At 47.9% G+C, this 23,320-nt stretch overlaps 2 protein-coding genes across 2 annotated transcripts in view; one reads left to right on the top strand and one right to left on the bottom strand.

The window, feature by feature from the left end:
* The window catches only part of MARCHF3 (membrane associated ring-CH-type finger 3), a 152,806-nt gene extending 135,380 nt beyond the window's left edge, over positions 1-17,426 (top strand). Inside the window, exons 4-5 of the mRNA XM_059061592.2 lie at positions 9,227-9,436; positions 16,483-17,426. Of these exons, the coding sequence (XP_058917575.1) occupies positions 9,227-9,436; positions 16,483-16,641 (369 nt within the window). The 3' untranslated portion in view covers positions 16,642-17,426. The remainder of the gene's footprint in view (positions 1-9,226; positions 9,437-16,482) is intronic.
* LMNB1 (lamin B1) overlaps positions 1-23,320 on the bottom strand; it is a 116,031-nt gene that overhangs the window by 10,252 nt on the left and 82,459 nt on the right. The gene's annotated exons all lie outside the window — the stretch shown is intronic.

The raw sequence follows: 23,320 nt of genomic DNA, 5'->3' as shown, positions 1-23,320 counted from the left end.
AGTACAATTTGTCTGAAACAGTTGTAATGTGATAGGAAATGTCTGTAGTTTCTCTAGGTGACAAAGTCACAGGTACTGCTCATACCACTAAGATCTTCTGCATTACTCAATGAAATATTAAATTTCAATTAGAGGCTGTGAAAATAAAGGTGTGATCCCCCCCCCCCCATTGTAAAATCACAGATCCCGTGAATGCTCTCCTTGGACCCCTTGGGGTCTGTGGAGCCCTGGGTACAAACAGCAGGGCTACATCACGCAGGTTTCGTGGGCCACAGCAAGGCGTTAGACTAAGCACTATGGGGAGCCGCTGGGGAAATCTAAGCAAGAGAAGTGGTGTGATATTGCTGCTTTATATATAGAACCTGGATTCTAGGACAACAGGAGTAGAAGAGTGAGGTGACTATTACATGGTCCAGGTGAAAGACAAGGGTGGCTTGGAAAAGAGTAGTGGCCCTAGAGAGTAAGACGTGAACGTGTTCAAGATGTGTTCCAGAAGAACTGCGAGGACCTGCTGATGGATTGGGTAGAGGGGGCGGGGAATGAGGAAAGGCAGATAAGGATGGCACGGAGGTTGCTTACAAGAGCCTTTGGATGTTGGTGTTGCCATGTACTGGTGTGGAACCACCTGGGAGCGGAATTGGTTTGTAGGAGAGTTAGGGTGGTGGCTGTGAATCCAGTGTGGCATTGTGGACCTGGTGAAGTTTGAGATGTTTATTACACAAATGGAGAGAGATCTAGTATGCAGCAGGATCCACAAGCCTGGGGCTCAGAAGAGAGTAGGGCCGAAAGATGACATATCCACTCTACAGTTGAACCTGACGTTTTGAACAAAAGTGGGAAGTTAAGACAACTTGAGAGGGGCTTTCACTACTCCCCTCAAAGCTGCACCTTCCCACTCCTTTGAGGGAGAACCCCCCATTTTTCACTCCCCAAGAGAGGTGATGGAACTTGATAAAAGTCACACAGCATAAGGGGGAACCAAGAAGGGGCACCTGGAAGCAGTGTCCTGGCTCCTGCTTCTAAGCACGTGTTTTTATTTCTGCTCAGTGCTATTTCTCCAACCTTATCCATTGTGAGAGCAAACAAAAATTAGGATCAAGGTTTTATGTAGCACAAAAGCAAGCTGAAGGGAAGATGTGAAAGAACAGTACGCTGCAGATTTCAAATACTGGCTCCTCCACCATGTAACCTTGAACAAGTCACTTAACCTCACTGAGGCTTAATACCCTAATTCAAAATGGGAGTAACACCACCACCTGGTGTTATTAAATTCAGTAAAAATATCTGGCACATAATAGGCACTCAGTACATATTTTTGGTTGAACTCGAGTTGTATATATTTTTTAAATTTATTTATTTATTTATATTTGGCTGCGTTGGGTCTTCGTTGCTGTGTGCAGGCTTTCTGTAGTTGCAGCGAGCAGGGGCTACTCTTCGTTGTGGTGCACGGGCTTCTCATTGCTGTGGCCTCTCTTGTTGCGGAGCACGGGCCCTAGGGCGCGTGGGCATCAGTAGTTGTGGCACGCAGGCTCAGTAGTTGTGGCTTGCGGGCTCTAGAGCTCAGGCTCAGTAGTTGCAGCGCATGGGCTTAGTTGCTCCGCGGCATGTGGGATCTTCCTGGACCAGGGCTCAAACATGTGTCCCCTGCGTTGGCAGGCAGATTCTTAACCACTGCACCACCAGGGAAGTCCCAAGTTGTATAACTTTTAAGTGGACACTTGGTATTGTCTTTTTCTCATATATTTCAAGGTACTTTTTTTCTAGGAAAAAAAAAGATAGTAATTGTGAGGAAAACAGTACAAAGGATCTTAAATAATTTACTGGATTTCTCATGCTATTTCACGACCTATGGAAAAATAGATGGTATTCCATGGTTATTTACATCTTAGAAAAAAAAAGCTTGAACAGAAACTACAGGTTTTTCACCTTGTAGTAACAAAACACTATGTAGGGGCTTCCCGGTGGTGCAGTGGTTAAGAATCCACCTGCCAACGCAGGGGACACGGGTTTGAGCCCTGGTCCGGGAATATCGCATATGCCACATAGCAACTAAGCTCATGCACCACAACTACTGAACCTGTGCTCTAGAGCCCACGAGCCACAACTACTGAAGCCCACGTGGCTATAGCCCGTGCTCTGCAACAAGAGAAGACACCGCAATGAGAAGCCCGCGCACCACATTGAAGAGTAGCCCCCGCTCGCTGCAACTAGAGAAAGCCCGTGCACAGCAATGAAGTCCCAACACAGACAAAAATAAATAAATAAATAAAATAAACAAATTTTTTTAAATTAAAAAAAAATACTATGTAGATATTTCTCTTGGGAACCTAAAAGGAGTGATACATGAGGAATGCTATCTCTAACCTAGAGGGCTAAAAGCAGTGAACTTCAGGACTTAATGTTTACCCACCAACAAAGTTTCTCCTCACCGATTGATTTGATTAGTCTAACTAATATTGTCAGATCATTTCTGGTCAGGGCTATTGGCATCTCAGATGTTTATTCATTCATGTTCATGAAGCATCTACAATGTTCCAGCACTGTTCTTGGATCGAGGCATCCAAGAATGAACAAAAATGAAGTTCTGCCATCATGGAGCCCTCACTGAAGTGGGGAGCAAAAAATAAACAAGCAATCAGGCAAATAGATAAGCCGCATCATTTCAGAGTGTCATGTGTTTTATAGAAAATATAGCCAGGTCGGGCTTCCCTGGGGGCGCAGTGGTTGAGAATCTGCCTGTCGATGCAGGGGACACGGGTTCGTGCCCCGGTCGGGGAAGATCCCACATGCTGCGGAGCGGCTGGCCCGTGAGCCATGGCCGCTGAGCCTGCGCGTCCGGAACCTGTGCTCTGCAACGGGAGAGGCCCGCGTACTGAAAAAAAAAAAAAAAAAAAAAAAGCGCTGTCGCAAGAAAGGTAAGCGCTTGGTAAATAACTCTGCCAAGTGTCAGATTAACAGGAGACACTGAGGCAGATAAACGTTCTGAGTAAACATTCTGAGATCATGCCTTTTTTGTTTCTTTTTTTTCTACTCCATAAATTTGTTATGGTTCTATCACTTTTACCCTTCTATCAGTTTCTTTCATTCTCATGATGGTTTCTCATTAAGGAGATTCATGAGGAAGGTTGTGATCGATCAGAGCTATTAGCCACCAGAGTGTAATCTGGTTCCAGTACAAACTGACCTGCCCGATGTCCTGTCTGCCTCGGAGATTTAAGCCGATGAACTTAGAGTCTGGGAGGCAGGATCTAATGTCCTGTAGCACTGCACCCTCTCACCCCTACCCGCCAGTAAGGGATTTAACAAACTGACACTGTAATTAGAACTGAACCCATAGTTAACCCACCGTGAAAGTAACCACTAGTGCCTGGCTCACCTTGGATGTACATTTACAACCAGTGAATGATGCTGTGTCTCTGGCAATTGAATGCTGCTTTAATTCCCTCTGCTGTCTCAGGCCCTATACTGCTGATTACAGTGGAGGTTTCTGTTTTGTTTCATTGGTTGGTTGGTTGGTTGGTTGGTTGGTTGGTTGGTTGGTTTTTGTACCTATTTCCAAGAGTAGATCAACCTCATGGTTCGGGAACAAGTCAGTGATTGGAATGAGGTCGCCACAAAAAAGGGCAGCTCACTGCCAGGGCTTTCAGTAGCACAATCTCTGTCTGCTTTATGTTTTTGATGGAATCAGAGAACAAAAGGGAGGAAGGTGCCCTGGGCGGCCCACAGATCCCCCTGGAAGCCATATGGGTGGACCTGCCAAGTGAAAGATGCCATGCAAATTAGCATTCTCGATCACAGACCTCTGCTCTTAAAATACAGCTAACCACCAAGTACAAGCTGAGGACTAAGGTCAAACTAAAGACTCTTCAATAATGATATTTTAGCTGCAAAAGCTGTCCACATGCAACAGGATAAATTAATGGGTATTTTGCACCAGGGGAACCATGATAAGTAAATATTCCTTCTTGCACTGATAACACCAGTTAAGGTGCAATCTTCCTCCTCCTCCCCCCTTCATCCACCCGCTCTTCTCCCCCTCCTCCTTTTTTTTTTTTTTTTTTATTGATAATGATGATATAATAGGAGCACAGTCCTCAGAGCTAGACCACATAGATCAAAGCCAAGGCCAAACTTCTACAAGTTTTTTAACTTCTCGGAGCCTCAGTTTCCCTATCTATAAAATGGTGATGATAATAATGGTACCTCTTTCAAAGATTATTGAAGAGTAGATCAGTTACTACACGTAGCAGATAAGATAGTGCTTGGTGTATTGTAAGGTCTGAGTAAACATGTAAACTTAAGCTACTGTCATTCATTCAACCTTGTGAAGGTTGAATGTGCTATAGATGCCAGTGACATAAAGGGAAGGGCCTACCTCAGGTCAGTGGGAAGACAGACACATGAGCAAACCTGCCATTCTGCCTCAGCAGGCTCTTTACTGAATGTGTGGGAGATGAATTTGCTACTACAGAATAGGTATAATGCTCTCTATATAATAAGTATAACTAGTAAGAGAGGCAGAAGACATAGAAAAGCAAGAAATGTAATTGAACAATAATTGAGACCAACCTTTTGCCTATTAAGAATTAAGCTTGGGCTTCCCTGGTGGCGCAGTGGTTGAGAGTCCGCCTGCCGATGCGGGGGTCACGGGTTCGTGCCCTGGTCCAGGAAGATCCCACATGCCGCGGAGCAACTGAGCCCGTGAGCCATGGCCGCTGAGCCTGTGCGTCCGGAGCCTGTGCTCCGCAACGGGAGAGGCCACAACAGTGAGAGGCCCGCATACCACAAAAAAAAAAAAGAATTAAGCTAAAATGCATGACAATGTAACTGAGATTAAATGCCCAGAAATTGGACCTTACTGTGGTTTAGTAAAAGAATTAACGTAGAACAGAACAACAGCCTAAAAATATTTTGTAAAGTTACCACGATAACATCCTGGCCAGCCAACCATTCAGTTATCTGATGTACCGATAAAACAGCAGGACTGGGTTTCCCTGGTGGCGTAGTGGTTGAGAGTCCACCTGCCGATGCAGGGGACACGGGTTTGTGCCCCAATCCGGGAAGATCCCACATGCTGCGGAGCGGCTAGGCCCATGAGCCATGGACGCTAAGCCTGCACGTCCAGAGCCTGTGCTCCACAACGAGAGAGGCCACAGCAGTGAGAGGCCCGCGAAACACACACACACACACACAAAAAAAAAAAAAAAAAAAACAGCAGGACTTACTGTATTCCACCAAGCTGAAAATCTGCAAAACATCTAGTGTGTGCATGTGCATGCGTATACACACACACATACACACACGCATGCGTGCGTATGCAAATGCCATTTGGTGCAGAAAGAAAACATAAATATGGCGAGCAAGGAACAGAAGTGAGGCTGGTTTCAATCTCACCTCTAATATCCACTTGCAATCTATCCTTAGGTGAGTTACTAAACTCTTCTCCCCAGTGTTTGCATCTGTATAATGGGGATACTGTTAGCACCTGCCTCACAGGGTTATTGTGAAGACTCAATGAGACATTGCATAAGACACTCCAAATAGCTAGCAGTGGCTGGCCCCAGCCTTGGCTGAGTAATCTCAGTAATACTTTATTCTATTGCTATAGTTTGCTGTGCACTAGACACCTCCCTCCCCCAACTCCCTCCTGTCTCCCTGTCTCTCTTCCTCCCTCCCTCTCTCCCTCTGGATGGATGTATATATATATATATATATTTACACAAGTAATCCATGTTCATTTTAGAAAAACAAGAATATATGTACAAAAAGGAAAAAAATTAAAGACCATTTTGATTCCACCACCAAGAGTAGCAACTATTTTGCTAGTATCCCTCTGGTCTTTGTCTATGTAAATTCACTACATCTATGTAAATGTCCATGTGTATGTAAATACATCACTACATATACAGGATCATACTCTACATTCTGTCTAGTAGAATTCTTTTCCTGTTCAGCAATATATCATGTCAGTAAATATAAAATATACATTACCATTTCAGATTACTTTATAGTAGTCTGTTTTAAGTAAATTCCATATTGTAGTTAGACAATCCCCTATTGCTGGAAACTTGAGGCAAAATCCCATTTTCTCTGTTACAAACTCTGTTTGTATAAATATCCTGTATCAGCCTATTTGGATACTTTGGCAGAGGTTCTTACCATGGCACAGGGAGAATTTTTCCTCAACAACAGACATTACCAGTGGTCTTATTCATGGGGCCTGCATTTGTGTAGGAGATAAATTATACTTAGGGTCCTGAAGAAGTCACAGATTTTAACCTAGCAGTACCTGTTTGAAGAACCTCATACCTAAATGTGACCCAGCAGCAAACAATACAAAGAGTAAACTGAGCCAAAGAAGAACATGTATAGTGTTAATAAGGTGCAGAATCCAGGTACTGGTGGTCATGGACATAAAAAGTGGCCAGGAAATTTTTCAGGAATATAGAAGATCAAAGAACAATTAGAAAATAGGAAACTGGGAACAAGCAATAGCAATTTCTAGTTTGCCTTTGCAATTTATTTTACATCAAACAGAGCTCAGTAGTCATCCACAATTACCTCCTTGCATTCCTGAGTCATTTCACTGAGCAATGTCAAGGGCCACATAAAGTGCTGTTAGTTTTAATAAAACGTACTCAGAATCCCCAAGGAACAGAAACTGGGGGGAGTCTTAGCCAATGAGCTAAACTTGTCTGTGCACATCTGTCACGTAGTTATCGAGAAACTACTATGTTCCAACAAGTGGGCACGCAGAGAAAAGTAGGCCAGGCTCCCAGATCTGCTTCCAGGGAAAATCTAAGCTGTGAGGGGGTGAGGGGGGGGTGCGGGGGGGTCGGGCCGCTGCTAGGTCGGCACTGTTGTTAAAGAATCTGGACTTCTTAATGTCTTGCAATTTCAATTTTCAAATATTTTACTGACAGGACATCTGAATAAGAGTGGAGAGATTCTGATCCCCTTCTCAGTATCACCTGGAGCAGTCATTCTCCCTCGCTGAGCCTCTGTAAAGTTGGGATAACAAGGCCTCATTTCTACTCTCCACTTCACAGAGATAGTGCCAGTATTTAGATAAGAAAACGTTAATAACTAAGAGCTCTTTGAATTTCTTTGAAGCTGCCCAGATGTCTGAGGTAGCATGACAACACGTAGCAGGGTTAATACTGCTTGCACTTGATCATTTTGGTATTGTATTAAATTTTTATAATACTCCGTTTATATTCACAGACAAGTCAACTCCCCATAATCTATGTTTTAATATGTATTCAGCTCCATTTTTGAGCTGAGGTGACTTCTTTCAGCATCTCAGCCCATTTTTAAAGTGGATTGTCTCTGGAAAGGGGTAATTTAGGCATTCGGGGTCATTTACTATTCGCCTCAGGCAAACATTCAAGGGAGGGAACGTTCCAGAAAACTGTCTTCTGTGCCTTTGACCTCCCATCTCTTGTGCTCACTCCTTGAGGCTTTTGTTGGCCCTTGCACAGCTTTCCTCAACTTGCTCGCCCTCTTCACAGCTCCTATGTCTCTTGTCTCTTCCCTGAGCTTGGCCTTCCCCCTCTCTCCAGTCAGTTCCATATCCACTCTTGTCTCCTCTGTCATGGTCCTTTCCCTCCCACCAATGGTTTTGTAGGAAACGCTGTGCTGCTGGCCCCTTGGGGTATCTGCTCAGCAGCCCACAGCACTGCTAGTCCCCAAGATGAGATGGAAGCCAGCCAGCCAGTGTCTCTCCCACCTCACCCTATCATCTGTGTGTGACCTCACTCCTTCCCTGGACTCCTTGGCCTCTGTCATTACTACATGGGATAGTGAGATGGGAATGTCAAATTACTTGGGCACATTTCCATGCTAATCCAAAGGAAAGCTACCTGGCTTCATTACCACTATGCACTGACTCCAATATGTAAGCATGACATTCCCTAGAATGGACTATGGAAAACATCTCAGCAGACATTTAGCAGTTCCCCAAGTGGGAGGACAACAACGCTACTTCCCGTCCTGCAGGAACGCTCGTCTCTAGTCTTTCAACTAGCTGACATTTTCCCCACCCTTTCTGGAGTTGGTTCGGTCAAGATGGTAGCACAATTAAGATGTCAGAGATGGTCCTTCGTAGGAGGTTCAGGGTCCTAAAACATAAGGCAGGGGCATTACAAGACTCATGGAGTCAGATGAGTCTCATTCCCCAAGACCACCCTCATGCTCAGAGATTGACTAGAAGGACTCACAGAGCTCTTAGAAAAGCTCTTAGACTCATGGTTATGGTTAATTACAACAGAGGGATACCAATTAAAATCAGCAAAGGGAGAAAGTGCATGGGGCAACGTCCAAGAGAAACAAGGCACAAGCTCCCAGATGTCCCCTCCAAGTAATATCACACAGATGTGCTTAATTTTTCTAGCAACAATCTGTAACATCATATGCAAAGTGTTATCTCTCAGGGATGCTCACCCGAGCCTCAGTGTCCAGGGTGTTTACTGGGGTCAGTCACAAAAGACATGCAGCACCTGCATGAAAGACCTCAAGCTACTCAGACTCCAGCCCCTACAACAAAAATAGGTGTTCAGCATAAATCACACTGTTGGCATAAACTATCTGCTTACACTGGCACCATGTGGCCCAAGGCCTCAGGCATACAAATACAGTCTTATGAGGCACATTATTACAAGGACTCAGAGCTCTTCTCTTAGGAGCCAGTCTTAAAAAGCAGGTCTTTCTCTGGAACGTGCAGGATTTGAGTTAACTCAAATGGGGCCTGCTGAGTTAACCCTTTCCTGCACGCATTCCCAGGGTCAAGACACAGGAATGCTCTGGCACATGACAGCACCACCTGCACCTCAGTTGCCTTCCAAAAATAAGGTCCTCTCTGCCTTCCACGTAGGGTCACTGTGATTCATAATAATAATCATTGAACTCTTTTCAAAACCAGCAGGACATCTACAGCAAGGATGCTTTTATTAATATTATTATTACTATTATTATTATTATTACTATTATTATTACTATTCCTATCATCATAATCACTATTGTCATATTATACTCACATCATAATCACTACTGTTCATGGGACAGGGCATGGGAATGAGCCCTTAATGCTTCTGTGTGATCTCAGAACAGGTCAGAAGTGCCTTTTTGCAGATGCTGAAGACAAGGACAACCTCAGAGTAGTGTGTCTTCACTCCTCCCTGGCATTTAACCCTGTCCTTGCTTTTCTCTGTCTCCCTTCCCTTGGCAGTGGCTCAGAAATCCAGGCCCCCAGCATGAGAAGCGGACTCTGTTTGGAGACATGGTGTGCTTCTTGTTCATCACTCCTCTGGCCACCATCTCGGGCTGGCTCTGCCTACGGGGCGCTGTGGACCACCTGCACTTTAGCAGTCGGCTCGAGGCCGTCGGACTAATTGCACTCACTGTCGCACTCTTCACTATTTACCTCTTTTGGACACTAGTAAGTATGGCCCAGGACCTGGGAGTTAGGCTGGCGGGAGCTGGCAGCCCCCCAGCTGGCACAGCCTTCCCTCTTGTGTGTAGCTCATCTCACCCACCCGGGAGCAGACAGACCTTCAAATGCTGGTGAGAGTGTGTGATTCGGTTTACTATCACACGTGAGTGAGTGAGTGAGTGAGTGTGTGTGTGTGTGTGTGTTGTGTGTGTGTGTGTGTGCACTGCTGGGAAGAGCAGGTGAAGTAAAGAAAAAGCCCCAGCTTCTGAGAGTTCCTCAAAGACATGCACCCCAGACATCCCTCTCCTCTCGTAGCCAAGGACTCAATCTGTTAGGAGGCCTGGCGTTTTCTTTCTCTCATTTATGCTCCTCACTCTTGCCGGGATTGTAATGTATGGTGAATGATGCACTTGGCCACTGTTGCTGTCGCTTCCTGCACAGATCATGAATCCTCCTGCTGGTTATTTTCTTTTTATGTCCTGACACGGCCTGAAGTCCTTGTCGGATGTGGAGCTGCACTTCGCCTGATGATTATTCTGGGTTGGGATATTGACTCTGCTGCCCATAAAAACACTAATTCATCTAGCTGAGAAGCTGTCACTAGAGAAAAACCATTTCCCAATAAGTGTTCCTGCTGTATATGAGGGGAAAATCTTTAACCCTCTCTGGTTCTTTATCGTTTTAACCCCGTGATTACTCAGGTACCAGTTGGCAGAGCCCGCAAAGCGCAGCATCTGCCGTCTCTTGATGCTTCCCTCTGAGACTTGCAGGGAAGAATGTCACGATCCTCTAGAAGGTTTTCAGAAACCGGGCCCCCTGCTTCCTGGCATGATTCTCCTGTGCCTGCTCATCTCTAATCCCAGCACATTCTATTGTCATTCAGTATGTATTTCTGGGGCTTCCCTGGTGGCGCAGTGGTTGGGAGTCCGCCTGCCGATGCAGGGGACATGGGCTCGTGCCCCAGTCTGGGAAGACCCCACGTGCCGCGGAGCGGCTGGGCCCGCGAGCCATGGCCGCTGAGCCTGCGCGTCCGGAGCCTGTGCTCCGCAACGGGAGAGGCCACAACAGTGAGAGGCCCGCGTACCGCAAAAAAAAAAAAAAGTATTTCCTGTCTAGACTGCCCCATTCCCACACCCGCAGCACAGTGTCAGCGTGTAGAAGCTTCTAGTGCTCACACTTGCTCCCTTGCTCTGTCTCCCGAGTCCTGTGCCACCAGCTGCCATTCCTGCCACACTGACCAACCGCAACCCCCTGCTCATTGCGTTTCCCTCTTGTCCAGCTTTGCCTCCTCTCAGGGAGGGAATTTCAGACAATGAGTGGGGGACACATTTCAGTCTCAGTGAGAGGGGCATGACATGAGCCTTGGTAAACAGGTAGTGTTCCGATGCTTGGAGCTTTATCAGAGTCCTCTGGTTAAGGTAGGCATTCTGTTCCCAGCCTAATGAGGCCTCCAAGCAAAACTATCATTGTCTCTTTTAAATGTCTCTGCTTCCAAAGTGTGTCCTGATTCATTGTGAATCAAGCAACCAGGCTGACTCAGAAGCCACAAGGACACGGCGATGGGAAGAGGCTTAAAAATAAGAAATTAGGGAATACCCTGGTGGTCCAGTGGTTAGGACTCAGAGCTTTCACTGCTGAGGGCCCACATTCAATCCCTGGTCGGGGAGCTAAGATCCCACAAGCTGTGTGGTGTGGCCAACAAAAAAAAAAAAAAAGAAAAGAAAAGAAAAGAAAAGAAAGAAATTGTCTGTCTACTACTGTCTAACTACTGAACCACCGTGGGAAGTCAGTTCATTTCTCTGAGCCTCAGTGTCCTCATCTGTAAAGTGGGGATGAGATTAATACCCATCCTGCCAACTTCCCCTGGTCTTACGAGATTGAAGTGCAGGTGTCCATGGGAAAGCACTTTGGAAAATAATTAAGTATAAGTTTTTACCATGTTTAGAGGTTTGCTAGTCTCTGATTTTTCTTATACAAGTGCCTAAGATGAAGGACGGATGAAGATATAGACTTAAATGATGGGCATTCAAACCAACTTAAGGCCTTTTTGAAAATCTGCTTTGTAAAGCACACACTTACCTAACAAGAAAGAAAAAAAAAGAGGGGGGGTGGGCAAAAGAGGGAAAGAAAAAAAGAGATTGCCTAGGATGTGATCCTATTTCATCTCTCATCCCAAGTGAAAGGAAAATTTGGGAGGTAAAGGTCCCCGGAGTGGCTCTTTCAGGAGACTGGTAACATATGTCATTCCAGAAATGCTTCCAAAAGGCAGTGCTGCGTGGTAAAAAGCACATCCCTTCAGAATCCAAAGGCTCTGTGTTTAAACCCAAGATTTAGCATCCTGATAGCTGTGTAACTTCAAACAGGTCCCTAACCTTTCTGAGCATCCCTCTCCTAATGCAAAAACTTGGGGAAACGACTGCTAACCCCTGGGCCAATGTGCTATTGTGAGGATGAGGTGGGATAACTTCAGGAACATCCATCAGAGCACCTGGCAGAGGACGGGTTTTCTTCCTCTGACTGCTGTGCTCCTCCACATCCTGCACTGTCCCCCGGCTCCCTGTAAAATGCCGAGCAGCTGGAGGGAAAGAAAGGCACTTCTCCCCTTTGGTGTGAAAAACGCGCGGCCATAGCTCAGCAGCAGGTTATCGAATCTAGACTAACTCCTTCCCAGATAAATGCTGTACTGAGTGGCCCTAGCAAGAGCCGTAATTCAGAAGCTGACAGCACTTGGAAACTGCCCTTCAGCGGAAACCCACTGTAAACAAGCTGTCACGCTGAAGGAGAATATGCTGTGACAATGTCTTAGATAAACAAACACAGTGTCAGTCCCAGCCCGGCTCCTCAGAGGAGCCCTCCTGGAAGGGCCTCGCCGGGCGCTGTCAGGAGGGACCCACACCCGTGCTGCTCGCCTGCGGGTGCCTTTGGAGCTCCTTGCCTCCACCGGGGCCCAGGCTTGACGGAGACTCGGGGAGTTCTGCCTTCTGGAACCTACTGTGTGGAAACACAGGTGTCTGGGACCCAGGAGGCCAAGACCTCTACCACCTCCTTCCTGAGAGCTGTGGGGGGGGTTGGGTGGAAAGGTGCCCCAGAAACATCACTGTGCATGTCACCAACCATTTGAAGCCCATGGACAGACACAAGAAGAGTAGGTGAGAACTGAGTCCACATAAAGCATTTAGAAAGTGTCCACATAGGATCTGCATTTGCCCAGTGCAGCGATGGCTGCGTGCAGTGACCCCCAGGCAGTACCACAATCCACCACGTCGCTGATGCAACCAGTGCCCAGCCCAGAAACCAGTTAAATCACAGGATGCTCTGGCTCCTCTGGCTGACTCCCAGTCCCACGGGTTAATCATTTAAAATCTCTTTACGAAGGGGGAAGCTCCCACAGAACACCGTCCCGGCAAGGCTCACTGTGGGGCGGGCCTAGACACACCCCGAGGGTGTGTCCAGCACGACCTGGTGTGGCTGGTTCACACCCGCACCGCCCTCTTCTCTTCCAGGGCGCCATCACAGGTCAGTGAGCTGGCCCAGTTCTGGGAAGGCAGCTTCCAAACCCCTGGCCCCACCAATATGCTTCCGTCGCACCATAAACTCCCGAGAGGGCAGAATCAAAATTCGTAATGAGATTTCCCAAAGCCTGCTGTGACTTTACAGCAAAGCTTCAGTGCAGCCCATCACCTCCCTCAGGGAGAGGTGATGCTAATATGCTCCAGCCCTCTGTGTGCCATGCACACGACCGCAACTCTCTGTGCAGAACTTGCCCGTGACAGGAGGTTAATAAATAGCCTTTGGATGAAGAAATGAAGACGCTTCAAGAAACCCATCCCATAAAGAGAAGTGTTTTTATTTTATTTTTTATTTATTTTGTGGTACGCGGGCCTCTCACTGTTGTGGCCTCTCCCGTTGTGGAGCACAGGCTCCGGGCGCGCAGGCTCAGCGGCCATGGCTCACGGGCCCAGCCGCTCCGCGGCATGTGGGATCTTCCCGGACCGGGGCACGAACCCGTATGCAGGCGGATTCTCAACCACTGCGCCACCAGGGAAGCCCCCAAGAGTAGTGTTTTTAGAATAGTGGCCCTGTGCTCTTTCTTCACCCTCTTTCTTTAAAACCTCAGAAATTTAAGAAATATCTAAATGAAGTTCCCAGTGTTACCATTGCCATAGCTTCTTCTTCCTTCATGTTGTTTATTTTTTCCTCACTGCCTCTTTATTGCTCTAAATCAAACCTGCTTTATTCCTCTTCTGTTCCACCAAGGGGAGGGAGTGTCTTGGCGCTCCTAGAAACCAAAGCCAGGACTACCCAGGGTGACTGCAAACCCTCTGCCCTGCACCTACCTTCCTTTATTTTCCCCGATGCAGCGCCATCTTCATGATGCTTTCTTCTTATTGGCTGAATTTGCCTGCAGACATGGTGGTGAACAGCAATCAAGGTAGATTAATGCATAATAAGATCTCGTTCGTTTGTCCAAACAAGCGGGCTGATTTTTGTACTTCCCAGCCAAGGAACCAGGAGACCTGCTAAGTCATGGACTCCCCACGCTCCCCTGTGCTTCACAGGCTTGAACGTACATGCAAATCACCAGGGGATCTTGTGAAAATGCACTCTCTGATTCCTTAAGTCTGGGCGGAGCCCACAGGTGTCACATTCTAACAAGCTCCCAGGTGGTACGGCCTCCACGGACACACTGAGAGCAGGGCTTTCAAGGAAATAGCCCAGCCTCTCTTTTTCTTTTTGCCCCCAGTTTCCTGTATCCACGAAGGAGTGTCACAAAGTTATCTTCTTTCTCAGATTTAACCCATCAGAAATAACAGGCCAAGAACACTAACATGTGGCAGTGGCACTGTGCTAAGTGCTTTTTATGCCTTATCTCTGATATCATTATTCACATTTTACAAACGAGGACACCGGGACTTGGAGGCAGCAAACAGCCCTCCCAAAATCGCGGAGACATCAATAGAGGACGGCGCCTCAGCCCGGTGCGCCCTCCTGGAGAGCCCTTGGGCCGCTCCCTACTGCGCACAGCTGCAGCTGCTTCCTGAAGACGCCAAGCATGCGCAGCTCTTTAACATCCTGGACGAAGGGACTCTTGATTTCCAATCCAGCTTTCCTGTAATATTTCCAGATTCCACACTTCTTGTACTGCCTCAGCTCTTCATTAGCACTTGTCTGTTTCCTACCCCTTCCCTGCCCTTGACCCTGAACAGCACGCTTTCCAGCCTGCCTCTTACATTCATGAGTAGCACCAAGCAGCAGCAGGACAGAACAGAACAGATAAAAGAGAATCAAGGGCTTCTCTGGTGGCGCAGTGGTTGAGAGTCCGCCTGCCAATGCAGGGGACATGGGTTCGTGCCCCGGTCCGGGAAGATCCCACATGCTGCGGAGCGGCTGGGCCTGTGAGCCATGGCCGCTGAGCCTGTGCGTCCAGAGCCTGTGCTCTGCAACGGGAGAGGCCACAGCAGTGAGAGGCCCGCGTACCACAAAAAAAAAAAAAAAAGAGAGAGAGAGAGAATCAAACTTAAAAAAAAAAGAAAAACACCTCTGATCCACTTTGGCATGTTCAGAGCCTCTTGGAGAAAAGCACATCTGTGTGAGTTTAAAAGCTTTTATTTTCATACTCAAATCTCTCTGGCATTCAGCCTGTGGCATCTGCTTTCTAGCCTCAGAAATCTGAGTGGCCTTGGATTTCATGATCCCGCCATGAAGACAAACAAGCCCTTGCTGATCAAGGGCCTGCATTCTCCTCTACTTCCAGAAACACTGAGCTCAAACCACAGGGCCAGCCCACTCTTTGACCAACTCTTTGACCCTGTACCAGAGTCAACATGACCCACACAACCCAGGTGGTTACACAGCCCATACCTGGATAACTTGTCACTCTCAGGTCATGGGCAGCTTCCTCCACGGCACTTACCTAGTCATCTGGATATACTCCAACTAGAACCTACTTCCACTTTTAAAAGCAGTTTGTACATCTTCAGAAGAACAGATTATTTGAATTTCCCGGGCAGTTCATCAGTGCCAGCCTTCAAAGCAAACCACAGATGTAAGCATCTCATTCAGTATATTGACACAAGAAGCAAGCACTTTGGGGACAAGTTATGTCACAATTGATGATGAGTTTACTGCTCGTGCTGTCCTGTATCATGTAAGAGAGGCCTAAATCTAAAGCAGTGTTGCAATTAGAAGGTCACTCATCCATTCACTCAGTGAACTTAACTAAGCAGCTTCCTAAGCACCAGACACTGTGACAGGTACACAGCATGCAAAGATGAATAATACAACACAAGACCTGCCCTCAACAGGCTTCTAGTGCAGGGTGAGAGAGAAACAAGCGCCGTGGTGTACAGGGCACTGATGCCACGCTGAGGTAGGCACAGGCACTGGCTCGGGAAGAACTCATTGGCAGAGTTGGTGCCCAGGCCGAAGCTTCCCCACTGGACGCCGTGGAAGGACGGAGCTGGAGGCAATGGGGATCACCCACAGGGGCCGCCAAGTACAGTTGTTCAGTTTGTCCGCAGCACGGTACAAAGGGTGCCCTTCCTATCATACCGTGAACGGGGTCCTTCGAGTTGTGCAGTGTCCAACCTACAGAAGGGGGCGTGAAGCCCCAGCATCCCTCTCATTTAACAGAGAGAAACTTGACGACCAGGAAGGCACATTGCCTAGTCCCACAGCTGGGCAAGGGCTGGCGCCGTGCCTACTCTGCCCACGGCCCCCAGCCAGCTTTCTTCCCCACTGATATTTTGGGGCCCAGGCTGCTATCCTGAAAATAAATCCAAACTCGGGGGGAACCTCATTTCCTATTACTACTCCGATTTTACCCAGTTTGAAGAGGCACGAGGGAGACCTGCCCCTTGCTCACACGTGGGTGCTCTATGGCTGGGGCCAGTTTCCCAGCGCTCCGCTGCCTACTGCAGCAGTTTCCCCCCGGCTCTTGCCCCGCTGTTCTGCTGTTTGGAGCTGTTTTAAATGGCGTGTATGTCGTTTGGATTGATAATCAGCTTCCACTTACCTGAAACCTTCCCTTATTTTTCCTCTCCTGACCCCAGGTGTCATTTAGGTACCACTGTCGATTGTACAATGAATGGCGTCGGACCAATCAGAGGGTGATTCTCCTCATTCCAAAGTCTGTCAACGTCCCTTCTAACCAGAAGTCCTTGCTGGGCCTCCACTCTGTCAAGAGGAACTCAAAGGAGACGATTGTTTGATGTTTGTGTGTTTGGTTGGTTGATTTGTTGTTTGGGGTTTGGAAGTTTCTGCACTGGGCCACCCCGAAATCCTTCCTCGAGCCGTGGGTGGAAGAACATCCAGAGCCATGTTATCACGTCACCCTGAGCAACAGACTCCGCCTGAAGAAAGCAAGTCGCTCTTTGACTTCAAATCATGGATGCTGCAATCATATGATATTTGCTAAGCTGCCAAACATGTTTATTTAGCAGATACTGTATGGAATTTTCTGAACACCTCTTTAACATATGAGGAAGGTTGTCCTGCTAAGGATGCAATTCAACTCTTCCTTTTTTATTACTATTTCAAATATATATATATAGATATATATATATATATATATATTAAACTTAGATGATAATCAAAGTTGAAAAGCCAGTGTTAAAACTGATTTCATGGTTGGTTTGGATGGGTTTTGTTTGGGTTCGTTGGTTTGTTTCCCAGTTTCTACTGTAGATTCTTTGGGGTACTTTGATAGCTTGAGTGGTCTTTTCCATCTCTTCCATGTCCCTTACTCAAGGGGACAGCGTAACAGCTGCAGGACAAGTCATATTTGACGGATGTTTTGTCCTAAACTTCATTTAATTATTCAGTTTTTAAAGGAAAAACAAGCGTGGCAACTCTCCCCACAGTGAACTGTTTACTTAAATTTCATTAAGGAGAAAAACAATTTATGGTGAGAAGCACGCTCCTTTCAACTTGTTTGGTAATGGCAGTTGATAGAAGCTATTTTCTAATAATAAATATCCAGTGTGTGAAAGACAAACCCCCACTGACTGCAATACTATTTTTTTAAATCACAAAACCTGTGAAATTTCCCAAAGTAGATTTGAAAAAGGAAAAAAAAAAAAAAGCAAAAGCAAAAAGGTTGGTGTTCCTATTCCCATTTCATTTAGCACGTGTCTTAATTCTTCATTCGCATTGAACTGGAGGATCATTAGACATTTCTAGGAACCCTGGAACTGTTTTGCATGTCAATTAGCATTCCCATTGCTCTGCCGAATTTCCGGCTTGACAGGTAGACGTGGCCAAAAAAAGCCTGTCCGAGCAGTCTAAGACCCCTTTGTCTGATTTTCCAAAAAAGAAAAAGAAAAAAGCCCCACGCGGTGCCTTCCCCCAACCATGAGCCAATTCTGTCACAGGCTGAAATAGGCTTTTTCTAAGGGCTCCATGTCCCTCTTTTATCCATCGCAGTGTAAAGGGTCTAGACTGCTCCCTGCCTTTGTGTGTCCACTGAAGCCAGGGAGCAGACATGATGTCTGAGGAAAGCACTCGCTCAGATTGGCACTCAGGCTCCCATCCACCCACCTACCCGCAGCCCTGAAGAGAAGGCGGAGCCCAGCTTTGGGGAATGCTTAAAATATGGATTTCTAGAACATGACCCACATTGCAGCTGTCACCCCAGCATCTGCGTCATGCTCCAGGTAGTGCAAAGGAACAGGCAGTGAGGAGGGTAACGATTTTTGTCTGCAGATTGATCAAGCTGATGCAGGTGTCGCCTTTGTCTGGCGAGCCCTCCGTTCACAGACCGCTCCCCGCGCTGCCTGGGGAGAGAAACAGCTGTACTGCTCGCCGCTGCAAAACTCAGATGTGCTTTATGGCCTGTGACAATAGGTTTCCCCCCACCACGCTTCACTTCGACACTTCAATTCCAGTCATACACGTCTCAGCCCTTCTGTTTACTCGGCCCTGCTCACCCCTCTGGGCTGTCATTAGCTGCACCACCATCAACCGTTTCTTAATTGACCTTTCTAAAATGCTGGACACCACTGGCTGCACGCAGCTGTCACACATTAAATTTCCAGAGCCAAGAGTCCAGCTTGGTGGCGTGTGAATTGCAGCCCTGTAATATAGTTGACAAACGATGTCCACCCAGCCTTGGTCCCCGAGCTGTCAGGTCAACCAGCCTCTCAACCGAGTGGTACAAACATTCATGAGAGAACCATGCCCTTTCTCCTCCCTTTTTTTTTTTTTTTTTCCATGAATTAAGGAAGCAGTAGATTCCCAGGATCATTTTCTGCTGAGGTTGGCTGCAGAAAATTCCTGCTGTCTTGGTTCATGAGATGAGATGTAATGAAACAAAATATCAAAAGCAGGCAGGTCCCTCCCTGGCAGCTTGCTGGGGCATCCGGGCTGGGAAGATTGGCACAGGTAGTACTGTGCCTGGGCCACGCCTCTCTCCCCCCAGTGCACACTCCCACCCTGGGAAATTAAGCAGAGTCCTAGCGCAAGGAGTGGGCTGCATGTGGGGTGGTGGGCAGGACACCCTGGCAGCCAAGAGGGGCATCAATGCCTCCCTGCCCAGTGAAAGACTCTGATCTCCACAGCACCAGGGCCCATCTGAGATTCTGAAAGCTCTTGGAGAACATTTCATCCCCTCTTGGCCTTTTAACCCTGAGGTCATTCAAGGCGGGAGAGTGCGGGAACTGCAGCATAAGCACAAGACACCAGCCAAGAGGACACAGGGAGCTTCGGTCCAGGCTCTGCGTATGCCAACAAGCCACGCAGCACCCGTCCGAAGGTGGGTGCATTTGCTAACCGGGGTGCTGCACGAGTTACCAGTGGTCCTGCTAGCCTTGTTCTCTCTCGCTCTCTCTGCTTCTTTCTTTCTGAAAGACCCAGAATGAAACAGGAAAAGGAACGAGGAGGGGCAGGTAAATGATCCTACTGGTTCACTGCTTCCCTCCACCGACCCCTTTACAGTCCTCTCCCCACGTCCCTCGCCGTATCCTGTCCGGACCATTTTTCTTGAGAATATTTGATGGAGACAGACGTGTGTCACAGTGAAGCCAGAGAGGAAAGTAACGACAGAATCAAGTGCAGGGCACTCTCACTGGCCCCTGTGTGTACTCACGTGCCTGCCTGTTTCTCTTCTGGGGAAGGACAGGAACACAGAGCATTCACACGAATTCTCCAGCTCCTCAGAGAACTGAGCAGAAGCTCAGACGAGCTGTAAAACCCAATTAAGGAAAAATAAATGGCATGACTCGGAAGTTGCGTGTAGTTGTCTTTCGTGTCCAGGTCTCCCTCCCTGTGCTCCGAGCACCCAGGGTGGCCACTTGCGTGCGGCTGGGCTGTAGCCGCAGTCATTTTATTTTCAGTGAAAGTCACTCATCTGAGGACGTGGAGAAGCCAAAGGAGAACATGAAAGTGAACCAGCAGCCTGGCTACCTGCATTGGGGCCCCAGCCAGCTGGAGGCTCCCTACCCCGGGGCCTCTCATTCCCCTCTTGGCACTGGCCTGGGCCCGGCCCGGGTCTGCCTTGCCCCGAAGCTTCACGCAGCTTACAGAGAGGTCTGGTGCGCACAAAACCTCTGTCCTCAACCTGCCCTCCCAGGGGGTGTCCTCAGGCCGAAAGACCCAGAGGAGGAAGCAACCTGGGGAAGGGAATCGGTGGCACATGCTTCCTCTCCGCTTTCATCCAATGTCTTCCCAGAAGCTCCCTGCAGACCAGCCACAGAGCAGGCAGCCCTCGTGCTGGATCAGAATCACAGGTTGTGATTCTGAAGGCTTAAGTGGGATGGGAAGTGGTTCAATGGGTGGGGACGGGCTTTGGGATTTTTTTTTTTTTTTTTTTTTTTTTGCGGCACGCCTCTCACTGTTGTGGCCTCTCCCGTCGCGGAGCACAGGCTCCGGATGCGCAGGCTCAGCAGCCATGGCTCACGGGCCCAGCAGCTCCGCGGCATGTGGGATCCTCACAGACCGGGGCCTGAACCCGTGTCCCCTGCATCGGCAGGCGGACTCCCAACCACTGCACCACCAGAGAAGCCCCTTCGGGATTATTTTAGGTGGAGAGGTTGGGACCAGGATGGACCTAGTTGGACGCCATCCCTCCCAGCCATGCACACGCAGGATCTTGCAGGCTGCCAGCCAGAGGCTTCTTGCCACGGAGGCTACAGTCGTGAGAAATCGGCTCTAAATAGCGATGCCCAGGGAACTGCAGACCCTCTCCAAAATGTGTCAGTTCTGCAGAAATACACGGGCTATTAGGTTCCACAGTCCACCTTTTCTGACTTTACAAAAGTCTCAGTGTCTAGGAGTTGGCTTTGGGACATACTACCTTCCCCTTGCTGTTGAGTTGCTCTGGGGTGAGTCCGGATCTTTGCTTCCCAGTGGGACAGAGTGGGAGAAGACCAGCTGTGAGTCAGGCTACCTGAGTTTGAATCAGGCTCTGCAGTGTCCCAGTGGTGGTGTCCCACCTATGTAAGCCTCAGTTTCTGCCTCTGTAAAATGGGGACGATACCTAACTCAGACACTCCCTGTAAGGTTTATAAGGTGCCCAGTAAGCAGTTCATGCATGAACATCAGCACCCTTCCCACCCCTTCCTTCCACTCGCTGTTGCTAACGTCTGGGCGATCGCCTGGGCTTTGACAAACAACTTTGATCAATGATTTGAAAGACCGTAAACAGTTTTAAATCCTTTTCAAAAAGAAGAGGGATTAATTTTAAATAATCAACACATATTTATTGAGCACACTGTGTCTGGGAGTAAAAAGAATTGTAAGAGATCCTTCTGGAGGTTGAAATGACTGACTTGATCGAGATCTTCGAATTACACGTGGATTTCATTTATCCTTGCATTTCCTTATACTGGAGCCTATGGCTAATTGAGAATTCATCACAGATAAAAAATGTGCTCGTTCTGGCTCTAGCGCTACAGAGGAAAACAAATATAGTCCATCAGTTGTCTGTGTTCCCAGAAATGAGGGACTCATGAGTCACTGAGCTCATATATCTAGTGCCTTCTTGGAGGCTCTGAATTCTGGGCACAAAGACAGCAGAAGAGATGGGCTCAGGGAGGCCTGCATCATTTTGAAAAACTTCTTTTTTGGATACACTTTTCACCTCCTGGGCCACAGTTACCCTACCAAGGAAATGAATAGATGGACCTAACGTAGGTTTTATTTTATCTTATTTGTGGGCACCAGGTGCGAAGAATTGAGTTACCCCTATACTTCAGTCCAGGACACAGTTTCTGTCACTGTCCCTGTTCTATTTTATTCCACAAATGTGTACATAGAGCCAAGCACTTCCCACGAGCCATGCCCTATTCAGCACTTTGAAAACTACCTCCTTTAATCCTTACAATGACCTCATCCATTGTCGCCTAACAGAACACCCCCAAATTTAGTGGTCTCAAACAACCATTCTATGGCACCTCACTGTTCCATGGGATGGCTAGGGCTCAGCCAGGCAGTCTGTGGGCAGTGCCTTTTCTGGTCGCACTTGTATGTCTCAGACAGTCAGACGGCCCAGGTGCTTCTCCTGTGGTTTCTCTCCACGTGGCATCTCAGTTAAAGGGCCCCTCTTTCCACAGCAACTCAGGGCTCCAAGAGGGAAGAAGCTTCTCTCCTGCTTCCTGCCTGGGCTCGGAAGTCCCTGAGGATCACTTCCTCTGATCCTATGGGTCAAAGCAGTCATAGGCCTCTCCTTTTTTGTTTGTTTGTTTGTTTGTTTGTTTTGCGGTACGTGGGCCGCTCACTGCTGTGGCCTCTCCCGTTGCGGAGCACAGGCTCCGGACGCGCAGGCCCAGCAGCCATAGCCCATGGGCCCAGCTGCCCCGCAGCATGTGGGATCCTCCCGGACCGGGGCACGAACCTGTGTCCCCTGCATCGGCAGGCGGATTCTCAATCACTGCTCCACCACGGAAGCCCAGGCCTCTCCTCTTGATGGGAGGAGCTGCTTGTAAATACAGGGAGGGGCAGAATTGTTTGGGGCCATCTTTGGAGATTAGCTACCAGACCCTTATTAGATAGAGAAGCTTAACCAAAGAGGTTAAATTATTTGCGCAAGGAAACAGAGCTAGTAAGGGGGAGAGCTGGAGTTCAGACTCAGGCTCTGGAGTCCCTGCTCTTAACCACTGTACTCTGATGCTTCTCAGCTTCTACTTTTATAATAATTTCCTCTTCATTCCTAATCTTCACTTTAATCTACTTCCTTCATTAGTTACTCATTCTAATACGTTTGACATATAAACTGACTATGGACGTATCTTTGCAAAACATATTATTTTGTGAGTATATGCCTTAATTTACATAAAAGTGATTATGCTGTAAAAATCTCGTTCTTCTCCCCCACCCCACTCCCACCTTAGCACTATGGGGTTTTTTTGTTTGTTTTTTAAAGATTTTAGTCCCAACTCTTATTTATTTATTTATTTATGGCTGTGTTGGGTCTTCGTTTCTGTGCGAGGGCTTTCTCCAGTTGCGGTGAGCGGGGGCCACTCTTCATTGCGGTGCGCGGGCCTCTCACTATCTCGGCCTCTCTTGTTGTGGAGCACAGGCTCCAGACACGCAGGCTCAAGTAGCTGTGGCTCACGGGCCCAGTTGCTCCGTGGCATGTGGGATCCTCCCAGACCAGGACTCGAACCCGTGTCCCCTGCATCGGCAGGCAGACTCTCAACCACTGCGCCACCAGCGAAGCCCAGCACTATGTTTTTAAGATTTGTCTGCATGTGCATCTAGTTTCTTGCTTCCAATGACTGCTTGGAATTCCATTTCCTTTTCCATTCCCTTCCTGTTACCTCCATCTCCCTGCCGCATTCAACGGTGCTGTGATGGGCATCCTCTTACCTGTCTCCTTAAAGTCCTGTTGGAGGGTTCCTCCGCTCTGGTCGGTGGGAAGGCTGGGCTATAGGATGTTGACATGTTTAATTGCAC

Source organism: Kogia breviceps, chromosome 4 (assembly GCF_026419965.1).
Source record: "Kogia breviceps isolate mKogBre1 chromosome 4, mKogBre1 haplotype 1, whole genome shotgun sequence".
Classification (NCBI taxonomy): domain Eukaryota; kingdom Metazoa; phylum Chordata; class Mammalia; order Artiodactyla; family Physeteridae; genus Kogia; species Kogia breviceps.
Note: the sequence above shows the minus strand (reverse complement) of the source record. Positions and strands in the feature narration are given on the sequence as shown.